This window comes from Micropterus salmoides, unplaced genomic scaffold (genome assembly GCF_014851395.1).
Source record: "Micropterus salmoides isolate LMB-PRFRI ecotype aquatic unplaced genomic scaffold, ASM1485139v1 Ms_hic_scaffold_8, whole genome shotgun sequence".
In the NCBI taxonomy this organism is placed as follows: domain Eukaryota; kingdom Metazoa; phylum Chordata; class Actinopteri; order Centrarchiformes; family Centrarchidae; genus Micropterus; species Micropterus salmoides.
In genome coordinates this window covers 12591474-12608175 of record NW_024044570.1, presented here as the reverse complement: position 1 = coordinate 12608175, position 16702 = coordinate 12591474, and the positions used below count along the sequence as shown (strand labels likewise).

General features: G+C 39.0%; 1 protein-coding gene across 3 annotated transcripts in view; it reads right to left on the bottom strand.

Moving 5' to 3' along the window:
• Positions 1-16702, bottom strand: part of plxnb2b (plexin b2b) — a 123540-nt gene that overhangs the window by 7769 nt on the left and 99069 nt on the right. For all 3 annotated transcript variants that reach the window (XM_038705378.1, XM_038705377.1, XM_038705379.1), the window contains 13 exons: positions 14934-15131; positions 13300-13479; positions 11883-12019; positions 10684-10784; positions 10088-10317; positions 8782-8963; positions 5434-5500; positions 5005-5151; positions 3758-3914; positions 2759-2859; positions 1215-1296; positions 627-778; positions 178-338 (listed from right to left, as the gene is read on the bottom strand). In XM_038705378.1, coding sequence (XP_038561306.1) covers positions 178-338; positions 627-778; positions 1215-1296; positions 2759-2859; positions 3758-3914; positions 5005-5151; positions 5434-5500; positions 8782-8963; positions 10088-10317; positions 10684-10784; positions 11883-12019; positions 13300-13479; positions 14934-15131 — 1895 coding nt within the window. The remainder of the gene's footprint in view (positions 1-177; positions 339-626; positions 779-1214; positions 1297-2758; positions 2860-3757; positions 3915-5004; positions 5152-5433; positions 5501-8781; positions 8964-10087; positions 10318-10683; positions 10785-11882; positions 12020-13299; positions 13480-14933; positions 15132-16702) is intronic.

Sequence of the window (16702 nt, the reverse complement as noted above, 5' to 3'; positions counted from 1 at the left end):
GAAATCAGAAAATAACTGTGTTTGGGGACATGATATGTAAAGGTATCTATGAGTTGAATGGTACTTTTTCTCTGTAATTTCTCTGAAGAAAGTGTAATGGGAAGTGACAGACATTTGTTTAAAATGTTATAAACAGCTAGCAAGAACCTATCAAAAGCTATTACGAGGAACTTTTACCTATTAGTCTTCCAGATATGGATAGTCTCCTCATCCACATTGTTGTGTTTCAGCGCCTGCTCATCCAGAAAGTCAAAGAAATATTTGACAGCCGGTGGCACCACTGCCCCAGAGCACAGCACGCTGCGGAAGAAGTCATCCACAAACTGCTGCAGTGTTCCCTGAAAGGGGCCACAAATAATGTGAGACAGGGCAGAGACGGAGAGCAGAGACCGAAATATCAGAGCCCAGAGACATAGTTATTTGCACGCAGTGTGAGTGTAGCTATTCAGGCTTTCCTGAGCATTTAAGCATTTTATGCCCTATCCAAACCTAGAAGCTATTAATTAAAGTTGGCTTTTTAACTTAAAACCATTCCCTGAAAAGCATAAATTGCTATTTGCCAGAATCGGAGAATTAGATAACTACTTAACAAATGTCTGAATGAGTTAATGATTCTGTCTTTATACCTTGACAGAAAGGAGTCGCGTTAGATAGATCTCTGTAATGGCTTTGGTCATCGACTTGTCCTTTATGCTTCCTCGTTTAGATTTGATCTCATCCAGTTCGTCTGCCGGCCTCACCAAGTGAAACACCTTGTCATCTTCCAACAGAGCATTTCCTATCAAGGAAAAAAAACACTATAAACTTTCTTCTAATAAGTCTCCTCCTTATTTATTCATGCACACCCTCACAGAACATATTCAGATAATAAAAAAGAGGGTGTTTGTCAACTGAATTTGAATGCGGAGAGAATATCCAAGTAGAAATGCTAAACTATTCTGAAAAGCACATAAAAAGACAAAAGATAAAAGTGCATATTATTTCAGCATAATATAAAAGTGTATGATAAATAAAAAAACATGTATTAGCATATTAAATGAGAGCTGGGATTCTGACAAAAGCCCTTGGGAAAAGAAACAAAGGCAAGTATTATATTCTCAAGTACACATCTCATCTATGCTTGTTTGGGTTCAACAAGTCTGTTTATGTGTACTGTGTGTGTGTGTGTGTGTGTGTGTGTGTGTGTGTGTGTGTGTGTATTCAGAGACACGTACGCTCTTCATGGTTTTCCTGGTTCTGGTCGTAGTTGTGACTGTGAAAGGCTCTGGACAAGACTAATGTGGCGTTATCTCGCACCTGGAATGCACATAACAGTCTTTTGTTAGACAAGAAAATGCACACAACAATACATACTCACTTCACACACCTTGAGTTTTATAAGTACTCTGTGACTGAGGTCAGCAGTCTCTTTTAGTGCCCCAGAACTAATTTATAATCAATGCGATTGAGTAGACAGCAACAGTGGGTCCTTATTGGGGTATTTACAGGCCATTTTCTTTGGCGTCAACCCTTTATTGACCCCACAAATACTATGATTAGCACTACTGTGACACTGCCAGTGAATCTATGGCAGCAAGGCTGTCCTCTAAGAACAACTGCAAAACATCAGTGGGTCAGATGAAAGGAAGAGGAGTACCAGTGAAAGAGGGGTATTTAAGTGGCCGAAAGCAGGACAAGTAGGGGGTGTTTGTGAATGACCTTTATTTTCCGAGGATCAATACAGTGGCAAAAAAAATTTAGTGGCAGTCTTGCTGACAAGAGCAAATCAAGTCCTGGCAGCTGGCTGATGGTGAGAAATGTATAACTGTAGGCACAATACACCTTAGTATAGACATATATTTTTAATAAATGCTCCATCTTGTTCACATTCACTCAAGATACAAGAGCTAAGGCATGTTATTATGCTTAATTAACCTGCAATAACTGATTTTCTTTGGTCACTTGGGGGCAGTGGAAAAAGAGTTGCATTGACATTGACGTCACCTTTTAAGTTGATGGTCACCTGCCAAATGTGCCTTTTAGCTCTGTTTCTGGCCTCCTGAGGAAAATATCTGGCTCTTTAGCTACCATGTTCACCAGCTAGTCTCTAACTGTGTCTCTCTACTGTTTGATGATGGGCAGGTAGTGTACAAGGGATTTTCACAGCCTTTTTCACTGAAAACAGCTCCCTGCTGCGGCCAAAATGACACTATGAGAGCGCTGAGAGTGAACCAAAACAGTAAAGTTGTGGGCCAACAGCTACTGTGCTGACTCACTATAAAGCTCCTTAAAGCCGATGGGAGCTGCACATTCGAGTAAAAATTCTCTGTTGGTTCATCACTACAAGCAACACCTTTCACGTTGTCACAGGATTTTCACATTGTTATACTGTTAATATCGATAATAGCTCTCTAAAACCTTTTACTATCCAAAAATATACAAAAAGCAAGTTCACAGTATACTGACAGATTCTTTAAATGAATGTTGACATGTTGTTATCACCATGTCAGTCAGAAAAAAACATGTTTTTACACGTCTGCACATTGATTTGAATCAAATGAAACAATCATATCAACATACAAGTCTGCTGATCTGTAAATGTGTAGCAGATGTGTTGCGAAACAAGATGTACAGCTCAGCCTCTGACTGAAATGGCGTGAAAATAGCCAACTCCATTCACATCCACACACAACTATTTACTTCCCCTCTGCCTTCTCACATCCCATACTATTTTCTGTCTTCCTATTTTTTTATATGTTTTACTTTTGTCAGTACTCACGTTATAGTGTGCCAGAGTGTTGATGCGTTTCCACCTGCCCTCTTTCTGGGAAGTCAAGTCCAGATCTGACAAAATCTGCCCAGTTGAGCCGGGGCGCCACTCTGTGGTGAAGGCAGGAAGTGGAAGTCAATAAAAGTTGACATGATCTCTGCTAGGTGTTCTGCAATGTTTGGCAAATTGCCACTATGCTTATACAGGTTCTTTTTGAATACCGATTTATTACCAATACTATACCATTTATTTCATCATGGGTCACTGTTACCCTGAAATAATGTGGTCTTAAATAAATTTAGTTACCCATCCTAATGTCTACCTGGCTCTCCCTCTCATGGGATTCAGTGACACGCTTAATTTTGGGTGAAGAAGTGACAGATCACTATTTTCTGAATGATTTAAATCTAATTCTAACTGATTTGCACTCCAACCTTTTTCAATTAAAAAAAATCCAACACCACTGCAGACCTGAGCTCAACACTTTCTGCGACATTTGATTAATTTACCAGTACCACCAAATATAATAAGGGGGTTATCTTTCTGATTCACCATGAAAGAAGACAGTTCTATGCTTATCTAAAATGTATAAAGGAATGAGATCTACAGCATGCGTGGGAATAAAAAATGGCTTTGATGTTGGAAAATGTCTATAGAGCTTTAGCCTTTCAAGTCAGTCCCAAAGGTTTCTGACTACAGTATCAAGTAAAACTTTGTTTAGGGAGGAAGGCTTTCTTCGTGTTGCTGACACTGAATAATTTCTCAACCTCGGTGAAGATGTTTTTATTTCACAAACAGACAAAGAAAGAGTAAATTAAATTAAAATTAAATAAATAATCAATTTAGATAAATGCATTCTGATATGATTAAAAATGTATTTCACTCAAGACTGAAATAGCTTTTCCATTTTGACATCCTTGCCACTCCCTGTAGCCCTTACATTATTCATAATTATTAGACTTTTCTGCTTCAACTTATCCTCCTCTTAAGTGGTCCTCATTTACTCACCCAGTGTGACACTGTCGACCTTGGGCCGCTGGGAGTACGGCAGGTTCCTGTACACCTGCTCTATTATCTTCTCTTTCACCTGCGAGATGGTGTCACAGTTCAGCACCTTGACGGGTGTCACATCTGGACCCTCGCCCTGCACCAACACTTGCAGGGTCTGACAAACACACACACACAAAAACACACATTAGGCCCGCATGGGAACGCAAATATGCACAAATGACAAATATGCAGAAATATTCAAACATCGCCAGAGCACCCAGCCACCCACCCACAAACGCACACCCACACAACAAGACTCTGTCGGGATGTTGTCGTCATGGCAACCGGGTCTCTGTAAGCTCGCGCGCACACACACACACACACACACACACTTTACACCTGTGAGGCCTCCTGTCACCTTGGCCAGCTAATGACCAAGGCTCAGCGGGAGCAAACTCTGACCCACCTCGCCTCCCACACTCAGTCACCTTAGTCACTCTGTCAGAAGTAACTAACTGACCACTCGACAGAGGGGGCAGGCAGTCCAATAGCAATAACAAACTTATAAGCCCTACTGCATTTGAGTTGAATGGGAAGAGTATACTGTGAATTAAAGCCAAAAGGAAACTCTATGTCTGTCTGTGAAATCTAGCTCAACGGGTTTTTTCTTCCTCTGTAATTCAATCACAGAAGGCAATCCATCATGGCAGGAGACGTGTAATTCAGACTAATTTGATAATTGTCCTCGACAACGCCATTACCCATGGGTCTTTTTATTTGTGCTGACTTTAACAGAAAACAGCTGCGTTCACATTAGCGTCCATTATTGAAACACGAAGCGAGACACGCAGGCTTTTCCTGACTCCCAAAAAGCTGCCCAAATGGATACAGAGCGGGTGCAGGTCGGGAAGGTCAAGGAGGGTTTGGGAAGGTGGCTTGTACTCTATACTTGTACCGACTTGTAGTACTTTCACCTAAGCCGTGCATTTCAGTGCTATATTGGAATGTGTTGCCTCTGTCGTTTTCGAGCTGAGAACATTGACACCGAAAATGGATGTCACACAAAAGCGGGCAGTCGCCTGTGGGGTTTTTGGTGGTTACCATGGAAACTACTCTGTGTGTGTGTGTGTGTATGTTTGTCTTGCTCACCAGGCACAAAACACCATGCAATCTCAAAGCAGCGTGTGCAGTTTTTCTGACATTGAGCTTCTGAGTTTGTATGTGTGAGTGTTTGTGTGGGGTCTTTTTGTTTGTGTCCATCTCACCAGGATGGAGTACTCTACGTCGTCGCCCAACAGCCCCGTATCGTTGAGGGTGTACTTGGCTTTCTTCACTCTGGCATCCACTGGCCCTTTCTCGATCTGGTGCTTGATGGCTCGGAACAGTTTGTACAAGGGCTCGCCTGCAGAGTCCTGGTACGTACACACACACACACACTTAGAAGTCATCTCAGATGTTGTCAAGAAGCTAATTGCTGTGCACATTACCAATACCCGGCGCTAATAAAAGAAATGGAGAAATCCATGCACTGGCCCATAGTTTAACTCTGTAGCATGTCATTATACACATTTTCTGTACTAGCGATTTAGTACATCAAACAAAAGACAATGCACTACTTATTTAATTAGCAATTAAGAAAAGTTAAAATTAGAACATATTACATTTAACACATTTTACATGACCCAAAATATTACCTTCAAAAACTGGTAAAGGCAGATAGACATCCAGTTACACAGCATCCTTTCCACTACGGTCTCTGACCTGGAAAAACACATATATGAGCAGTTTTTGTAATGTCACTGTAAGAATAAAATGGCCAAATTTACTAAAGATTTGCGTGAGTAAAAGCATGTGCAAACTTGACATCACCAGCAAATTAACAGGTAAGCTGATCTACTAACAGTGTGCACGCAGAATGACATTTTTCAAAAGTACAAGATAGCACATGTTGTTCATTTACTACTTTTGCCTTAATGAATATGCAATTTGGGGCGTTTCAATTTTGTTGTGCAATGTAATGGGAGGGTAACATGCAAATACATTTATTTACTACACCCAATGTGATCTAACAAGCCTAAAAGCAATTTCATGTGAGTGCAATAGCATCTGTATTTAATACGTTTGAAAGGAAGGAAGGTCAACAATATCAGATATTATTATTCTAAATAATTGTATTTCTATATATAGAAATACAATTATTTTATTTATTCGATGAACTATATGAATTGAATAGTTTTTTTGTATTTTCCTCTAATTTTCCTTTAGCTTTGGAAATACTGTTGTATTAACATTCATGCCAATAAAGCAAATTTCGTTTCAGCCTGACTTCTTTTCTCCATGAGATGGAAGTATTTAGAAAGTTGTGTGGCGCTGCAGAGTCCCCAGCTGCAGTAGTGCATGGATCACACGTAAAACATAGCGCCCCGGTGCCATACTACCAACACAACCCATTGTAGGTATCGGAGAGGGAATGGGGCTTTGGGATGTACAGGTACAGGGACAAGGACAGGAGATCACGGAGTGACGGTGCAGACGGTCGGGTGTTTGTTCCCTCTGGCTGGATGAAGCACGATCTGCTGGCATATCCTCGTGTCTGGGTCATTTTCTGCTTGGGATTCCCAAAGCAGTTTTTCAGGTGTGCTATTCCAAGTACTTAGTGCAATTTAAGGCAGGATGGGTAGGTATATACGATTTCCATATATTCGGTACATACTGAATGAAACAAACCAAGGTTTTTATGCTGTGGCTGCTTTCCTTCCCGACTCTCCATCATGGAAATCATTAAAACACGCAAAACCCTTGTGTTTGCTCCTGTTGTCATCTACGCAATCATTCTTAGTTCATCACCCATAACAGGTACTACAACTGCACGTGCAATATTTTAGAATGCACACGCAATTTAGTATATGTAGTACTCGATTACTATATTCGGGATGTTAGTAAATCTGGCCGAAAATGTATTCCATTTTGGTGTAGTAATGCTGACTGTTAATAAGTAGCACAGACGTAACATTTGATAAGGAAATCCAAGAAAAAAATTTACATATTTGATTAGTATTTTCATACCATGGCACTTCAATTCTGAATTCATAACATACGAGAAATAATCACTACTTGGCCATAACGGATGTCATGCTATCACGATGTACAGTGTTTTATGTGAGTTTGTGTGGTGGTTTAAGCATATGTCTTTACATCTTTTGTAATATGTTCTGTGTATTTTTTATGTTTTATGTTCAGGACTGTGTTGTACCTGGCTAGATGAATTTCCCCTTGGGGATAATAAAGTTAAAGCTGAATGCTTACTTACTGTAGATATTTTAATTCACAACTCAAGTCAGTGGTCACTTGACGAATCGCCCATCCTAATGTCAGATATCCACTGGTGGCCCCCGTTGTTTGTTGCTAGCATACCTAATTAGATATCTTGTATATAGGGGGGCCTGAGTTAGCACAATGGCCAAATCAGCATAATGATCCTCTCCATTGGGGGATAATTAAGATGTGTACTTGCATAACAGCCAGTCACAGCGTGCCTAGGCATAGTAGACAGTTCACATAACCCCCTCCCAGCAGTGATGAGCGACTGTACTGTCAGACAAGTGGATCCTGCTAAGGGAGGGGAGGCAGCCATCAGTGGATGATTTGACCTTGACATGATCATTACAGGGAAGGAAAGGGTAATGAACAAAGACTACTAAAATTAGAGATTCCTTTCTGAAGGCTATTTACTTCAGTCAAAGTAGTCAGTTGAATGTTGGGACAGACTACACATGAATTATGAAATATTGCCAAGGGAAAAACCACAGAGTAATTAATATCAGGCAATATCAGAGAATAACATTTGCAGTATTTGGCAAGTTCCTCAAAACAATCAGTTAATTTGATGCCAATCACAATATTAGTTTTTTTTAAATAATCTTTAAATGATGCATAGTTGATTTTTACAACATAACAAATGTTTTCTCCTCTTGGTGAAAAGGGGAATTGTTAAAATATAATTTGGGTCAGGTTAGATGTTGGTAGGCCCAACATTAGAACAAATTTTTATTAGAGATGTCCCGGAAAAATCATCCTGATGTAGGATTATGCCCTAAAGCAACTTGTAGAAAGCCAATATAATTTGATTTCAATCAAAACATTATAGTCTAAAGGTAATCTTTAGCCTACAATCTTTAGACAACAGCTTATGATAAAAAGATGAAGAAAATGATGAAGGAAGAGCAAAATAGGAATCATCCAGCACTTTGTGCTTGGACTCAATGGAGGAAAAAAACAGAAGGAGAAACAGGAGGAGGAGGACTGGAATAGATCAAGCAGCAGTCTGGCTCTTGGTAGTGGACTACAGGAGTCTGTGCAAATTTCAACAGAAAACATGGCAACAGAATGAAACAGTCCTCTGCATCTTGAAGTGAATCCCAGTCCTCCTAAAATGATTAATAATACTGCTGCCAGGGTTTAGATATGGAGTGATTCTGATTACAAAGCTGAGAAAAAAGACATCTCACAGTCTCAGGGCAAAAGTCTACGGCCATGCAGGCGGCTCTATGAGGATGTACATAGGGATGTTGGCACTTTGAACTAAATGCTAACGTCAGCACGCTAACATGCTCACATGCCGATATTTAGCAGTATAAGTAGTTTTGTGGATTATCATGCCAACATTTGCTAATTAGCACTAAAAAGAATGTACAGCTGAGGCTGAAAGTAATATTGTTAATTTTGCAGGTATTTGGAACCAATTAGATTTTGACCTCATGGTGGCACTAGAGAGTCATTAGGATTTATCCTCTGGAAACCATGACTATGGGTACAAAATGTTATTGCCTAATTATGCAATAGATTTTGAGATATTTCAGTTTGTACCAAAGTAGCTCACCAACCAACACACCAATATCCCTAGAACTACTCTGGAAGAGTGGCTAAAAAATCTCTTAGTACGGTACAGAACTCATTAGATTTCAAACTTGGCATAGGCATTTTGGTATTGTATCAGACTGTACCTGTATCTACTGAGCAGTACTGAGTTGCTCCTCACTCACCTGCGGAGCATGAGTTTAGGGTTCTTGCTGTTTACGTATTCCTCCATCAGCTCCAGCAGCAGTGTTCTCATAATGTCCGTGTAGTATTCCAGTTTCCCGTGCAGAGCCACTGTCAGAAGGGAGGCAACGTACACCTTTGCCCTGGCATTGAAGTCATGACTGCGCTCCAGCGTACGGATAAACTGCAAACACAATCACAGAAACAAAGAAACCGGCAAAAGACAAGCTAAATTAATCATCATCCCCGCACACACAAACGCAGACATAAGCACACCAGCAAATTCGACATAATATGCTTTTAAATAATCAAAAAGACTAATGGTTGTGAAAACAATAATTATCAAGGTAAATTCAGTTCTGCCTTGCCTTGCTAAGAAAAGATACCAATTAGTGGAAGAGGAATCACCCACACATATGCAGTTAACACCTCAGAGACCGTTTCTGTGCCAGCAATATTGGATTATTAGGAATCTTCACACGTCTCCCACTGCTATGTCTTCTGCTTCTCAGTTCCAAATACTGTACTCCACTAACTTAAGCATTAGAGTCCTTAAAGGAAGAGAGCCTAACTTTAGAATAGTTATAAAGGACTTGACAGTATACTGACAGTGGTTGGAGAAGATTTTGAAAGCTAACAGAAATGTAGAGGAGTGTGTACCATCAGTATTGTGGGAGGTAAATTCAACCTGTGATTTTGTCAAAATAAAGGTTCACCGATCGATTTGACCTTTTTACTATTATCAGCAAATCCTCTGAAGAAACCAAAACCAACAATTTATCTTGTTTTTAGCTACAATTTTAGGAGGATTGCCTGTGTAGCCAGAGCCTGATATGACAGTAATAATAATATTATTGTTGAATACTCCTTCACTTTGATGTACAAGGCCAGTTTACTTTCTTTAGAAATAAAGCCACAACAGAATTTTGTATTTCTGAGTAGCCTCAAATGAGAGAGATGTCCCTGTACATGCTGAAGGACTCTGTTCAATGTTTACAGTATGCTGCTTTACTAATTTAATGAGCTGAGGGAAGTCTGAACACATACAGTTTATTATTATGCTTGGTTAAATTTAGACTGATTGATATTTCAAGAAAACAGGGTATTTAAAAAAAAACAAGACTAAGAGTTTACAGCTAGGCTAGCTGTAAACATCCGTAGATCCCTGCTTCTAGCATGGCTAAAAAGTAAATTGTGGAAAAGTTTTAGAAGTATCACGCATCTATAACTTTCTGAAGCTGTCATGTTGCAGACCTTTGAACTCTGTCTATCACCATTCAGCAATACATCCATGTGCAGTATAATTACATTAATGAGGAAGGTCTTAGAGTTCAGGAGGTTGGAAAACTGGTTGAGCGCCTGAGTCACTGTGGCCCGTCGAGCCTCTGGGATGTCCAGCTTTCCTGTGATCATCACATCATTGGCACCGTCCTTAGAGGGCAAGAAGAAGACGCGGTCTGTGTAGGTTTTGTAGTCCAGGAACGGGATCCGTCCCTCGCTGAGTTCATTGGTGTGGTCCTCCATCTCAATCATTAAGTCTGAAAGATGTAAACAAGAAAATCGTACCTTGTTCCTTTTTATTTAGCAGCTTTTATCATTTGTGTGCTGCTCGTCTGTTCCAATCATTATATGGCATGAGGCAAAGAACGGAGAGCGCTGCCGGGAAAATGATTTCAGCTGTGAATGATTGTTTTCTTTTACTGCTAAACAAAACCTCTTCTCATAATGATGATACCATGATGTTTAGCGAGATAATTTATTTAATTCACTGCAGCACAATACATCAAATAAATGTAATCAGAGCTATGAAGCACTTCATTACTTTATAACTTCCCTATAAAGACGGATTCTTTGTGGGGCGTTAGCGTTATTGCAGAGCTTTTGCACAGCTGCACTGTTGGTACCTGTGAATTCTTTCTTGCAGCGGTCCCGTACGCTCTCCTCCAAATTCTCAAGCTGGTGTTTCACCTTCTCGTACTCCCTCTCTGCCTGCTGACTCTTTCTCCTGAACAGATTCCACAAACAGAACATATGTCATGAAAACAAAGTTTGTGAAAGGAAAGGATTTAACTTAAAAATGAATTTGTCTGATTGTTGTTCAAAGGCTTCCTGCTCTGGTTTGAGTTGATGCAATTGGAGTGTTTTCTCTTAGTTTAACAAAAACATCTTATTAGTGCTGGTATTATCCCGTTACAGTGGGTTAGTTGTTTGCTCCTGTGACAGACATTGGAACTGGCAAACAAGTTAAAATTTGGACAACCTCTAGGACGCATAGACTATAATGATACAATAACATTACACTAATACAATTTGAGTAAAATACAAACTCAATGCTGTGCACAGAACAGAAAATATGTTATTAGAGGAAAAACTGGGACTACTACTTACTTCTGCATTTCACTGTAAAATCACCATACAATTACAGAAACGTCTTCAGTTCCAATATTGGGATATAATAGATTATTGTTAATAGGCTGGCTTGCAATCAATAGTATTTGTTAGTGTGAATAAAATAGTTTCTAGAATTAAGTCTTAGAATACTGAAAATATGCCCCCCCCCCCAAAAAAAATCTGACTCTAACATCAAACAAGCAGACTACAATGTGCAGTGGGCTGTGATGCTATGCTATTAAGCCAGCACTCCAACAATTTGAATCAACATGGCTTCTTTGGTGAACTGAAAACCTTAATGATCTGAAGTAACAGGTAAGTAAGGGATCATCAGGATGTTACAGTTTACAGATGATACATAGTAAAACAACCACTCATTATTTTTTAGTTGGCTAGTTGTAGTTGTGCCGCTTCTACTGCTGTGGATCAAAATTGTGAACCAATCTTTTTAGCTGCTGATTTAAATTAGCAAATATACTATATTTAAAAATTTTTTTATTTGAATTTATGTTATTTATGTTTTATAACACTTTCTTTATTAGACAGGGAGTAGCATAAATAACTGCATTTTTGCAAGTTAACTGTTAGCTGGGTAGTATCTAGGAAAACTGCAGCAATTGTGATTATAGATTATTATGTGACATTACTTACATAACTGTACGGTCAAGAAGTTTTTATAGTGTATGTTAGAACCTAAAATAGCTTTACTTACCTGTAGCAGTAGACAGAGATAGCGATGATGAGCAGCATGGGCACAATGACAGCAGGGATGATGATGTAGAGTGACAAATCATTCTTTTTCTCGTATTGCACCGAGCCGACAACCCACTCCCCTTTTCCAAACTTGATCTGTGGATAAACGCAAAGAGGGAATGTTATCTGCATAAGCTCTCACCACTTTAGCTAGAGATTTATTCAGGTAGGTGTCAATGTCAAAGATTCGACAGTGTTGGAGAGGAAACAGGGATGGAGGAGAATTTACACAATTGCCCACAGTTCTACCAAGCACCTGCAGGACCTTTCAGTATTTTTTTAAGTGCTGGGGCTATGTGCAAGTTGGTGGGCCTACACTAACTGAACAAATGCATAAACGTTTTGAGTTTGACACGTCATAATCCAGCTTTTTCTATGTAGGTTTTCTGTGGTATTGATAGTTCGTTGGTGTCACTTCTTTGTGCAGCACACAGAAATTAAACAACAGCTGACTTAGAGGAATTACCCACAGGAGAGGTTCCAGTATTAATCACAATTGTGGCTTGGCTGTAATTAAGTGTAATTATAAAGGCCTGCATCTACATGAAAATTGTTCAACCAATGGGGGGAAAAAATGGTGTCTCAAGATTTACAGAGGACACATCTAGAGAAGTACCATAAAGTTTCATGAAGAGTGCACGCTCTCATCTGCAAGTCTGTGTATGTGTCTGCAGTGGTGGCAAGTACATTTACTGAAGTACTGCACGTAAATACAAATTTGAGATACTTGTACTTGAGTATTTTCTTTTCAAGTCACTTAACACTTCACAATATTTCAGAGGGGAAAACATCTTGCGCCACTACATTTATCTGACAACTTTAGTTACTAGTAATTTCAGACAAGACATATGAAGAGGTTATAAATTATATTATAGATTAAGCTACCAATCATTTTATACAAGTGCAGCTGAAACTACTTACATAATCGTTCTCTTCATTTTTATATAAAAATGTCATGGTTTCAGCTTCTCTAATGTGAAGGAATACTTTTAATTCATTTTGTAATAATTTTAAGGTTTGGACTATTAGACAAAACAAGCATTATGAAGGTGTTACTTTGGGCTTCTGGGTAAAAAAGTTATGTGCATTTCTGACCATTTTCTTAATATTTACAAACCAAGCAATCAAGCAATTAAATAGAGAAAATAATCAGATTAATACATAATAAAAATAGTTGCAGTCCTACATACAACAGTAACAATTAGCGCCACCTCAGTCATCTACAACAGTAAAATGCTGCTGACACATTAATACATGAGTAATAATAATCTAATAATTTTTTATATAGTAATATAACACTCACATGGGCAATTTTTACTTAAGTACCATTTTCAAAAGCAGGACGTGTAATGCAGAATTTTACAGTGTGGTCTGACCGTTAAGTCCAGCAGCTCGGGACGGGTGTCTCTGCGGTGTCGTCTGGAGCGAGCGCTGGGCGGGGTGGAAGGTGGGTCCAGAAACAGCTTGTCGTCCTGAAGTGTGTTAACCACACAGGGAACGTCGCCCACAAAAGCTTGAGCCTCTTTGGCCGTCATAGCTCTTGAGAATCCCCGACCCTGCAGGGGAAGATCGACTGTTATGCTCAAGTGTCGTGACTGAACTAAAAGCAAAAGAAATTAATTACTGCATTTATACACTATCAAGTAGACGCATCACATGATAGTGTTAAAAGTATTGTAAGCTTTTTCATTAGTAATGGGTGGAAAGTTAATAACAGCTCTTCACCGCTCCAAAACTAATTAGAAAGATTAAAATATATTAATTGTAAGCACACTTTCAAGTAATTTCTGCAGGCACAGCTCCAGTCTATCCTACAGTCCTGGCACTGCAATATACACTTTAAGATTCTACAGTTCTGTATCTACAGACATGCTTTCATTATTCTAATGCAGTCCGGAATATAAGAAAGATGAAATTAGCTAAAGTAAACCAGCATCTGAGTAATTGAAAAGGCCTCAGACCTTTTTTTGCAGATGCCTTTCCTGACATAAAGGGTGTTTACACAAATAAACTTTAAAAAGGAAATAGTAAAGAACCTGGAAAGTAATAATGATTAGAATGGGGTGTAAAAAGCAATATAAACCATTAACTTTTACGTTAAAATCCAATCAATTAGTGAATAAATATGACAATTATGCACAAGACCAGTAACAGAGTATAAAACAAGTAATTCCCGATGCACAGCAACAACAGTCAGGTGCTGGCATATTATGTAGATTTAGCAATAAAAAATTATAAAGAAAAAAAACACTGCATACTGAGATGACTTTACCGTGATTTATTGTGGACAACGCATTTCGCCTATGTCTTTACTTAGGAAGCTATGCTTGTTTTTGATTTACCAGAAATACATTATTGGGTATTTAATCTATATCTAAATGTCTACTTGGGGTTTTAAATAATTTTGGCTTACAACCACTTAAAACAAAGCTATGTTTATTTGGTTGTACGTGTTTAACCAAAAATGACATTGTGGATCCTCGGATTGTTGTGTTTGAAGAGTTTTTTGAGTGTGGAAGACGTAAAATGATCGATTAATTTATGAAAAAGGCTGAATTGAAGACAACAACCTCCTGAGATTTACCTAACACCCCCCTAGGGAACCAATAAGTTGTGAACCACTGCTTCAAACCAATGGATATTTACATTAAGAACTTAAAATTTTAAAGACATATAATAAGAATATTTTATTTGTTTATAAGGGCTCAAATAAATGTTTTTAATTACTAATCTACATTTGCCTCAATTCATTTGACTTCCAAAACAATCACAGCACTGAGCTAAAATATTAAATGTGCTGCTATTTGCATAATAGTTATATGCAATGAAACCCAACAATAATATAGGCGAGCTAAGGAATGAAAATGCGATATTGAAAGTGCAATTCAGCATCTTTTCCATTTCCCTCCTCAAGTCAGATAATACCATTTGTCTTAATTCCTTCACACAAAGAGGCTCATGTCACACTACAACTGCAGCATTAAGAGGGACCTGAGCAGCCTGTACTCACAGTGACGATGATGATGCTGGCCTCTGTGATGACCTTCTTGGTGACCTCATTGAAGACGGGGTCAGGGTGGTAGACGAAGGGCTTCAGTTCCTTCACCAAGTTGTCCAGATGGATATATGTTTTAAGGGGCTGGTTCAGGGAGCTGTTTACTGTTGGAGACCGAAACTGGATGACCGTGTCATTCTTCTTGTGGGCGGCCTGAATGTATCAGAGGGAGAGTAAATTGTCTGGACATAAACAACAATACTAAAATGTAGCAAATTTAACATAAGCAAAACAAGACATGAAGGAAAATATAAACAGGATTCAATATAGAAACTATGGGGAGATAGAAAAGCAAACAGTGGGCATTGAGGGCTTTTTTGAAAGAGGCAGTGAATTAATGTATTTGTTTAGTGTTTGGGGGTGGGGTAGGGGGGCTGGTTTGGTACAATGGGGAGAGTAAAATTATGTGTCTCTTTTCAGTCATTCTATTAAAATCCCAATCTGCCATCGTAGAATAGCAGCCTTTGAATCACAACTCACATTGAGTCATTCCTCCTCTGGCTTTGTTTATTTGCTTTTCATTAACTGGACCGATGGAGATATTTCTGTCACTCTGACTGTTTCAATACAAGCCTGACAATACTGTGTGACAGCCAAACCCTACAGTCCTACATGCAGTCTAAGTTTTTCAAAAGGACGAGGCAAAAGGCGTAGGCTACATCAGATAATGCTTTGAAAAATTCAAGCAAACCTACTATATATTTTGAGACCACTTGTATGAGTTGAATGTCTTTTGTCATTCAGTTCAAAAGTAAATCTGTCCAATTAAATTCCTTTAAACAGTGAACCTATGGTAGCTCTGTGAAATGACCGTCTCTTCTGGTAGGTATTTGGCCATATACTGTACCAAAGTATTGAACAAATTAAACACATTTGACCTGATGATGACACTAGAACAGTGAGGGGATCACCAAAGTTATTACAAAAAACACAAATCTGACCCTTATGGTGGTTATTTCAGACCAAAGTGGTCGACCAACAATGACATCAATAGAGCATGGCTAAATTGAATTACTTTAAGCTGGGGTAGGCATTTTATCTCTTTGTTGCATATTTGAAAAAATCTGGTTTCTGTGTCTGTCACAGGACTATAATAAGCACAGCCAATCATTTCATTTGGTCCAAATGAAATGATTAGCTAGCCTACCTGCCTGTCTACCTACCTGTGTGCACCCATTGTCCATTAAAATTTGTTTTGGGTGATTAGATTAGATTTATTCATTTAGCTGACGCTTTTATACAAAGCGACTTACAATTGCTATATATGTCAGAGGTCACACGCCTCTGGAGCAACTAGGGGTTAAGTGTCTTGCTCAGGGACACATTGATGGATGTGTCATGGGGGTGGGAATTGAACCCGGGTCTCTCACACCAAAGGCATGTGTCTTATTCAGGAATGGCTCTGGAGGGAGGCCTGAAGGAAGGGGGAGGGATTTTGTTTCTGTTGGATAAAAATCTACCAGTGTCTTGCTAGTTCTCCAATGTTTCACTTCCACAGCTTTAAGGAAATTAAAACACCTCGGTGATGTGCAGATCTGTCATTAAGAAACACCTGTAACGCCATCTAATCAAAAGCAATCAACAATGTCAACAGTGAGTCCCTGCAGCATCACAAACTGTAACGTAACTTCTTAAACTAACAGTTTTAGGAGCCAAGCAACATATTAAACCTAACTGACAATCTTTGTAAATGTAGGTATGACTTTGTTTTATTTATTTATGTA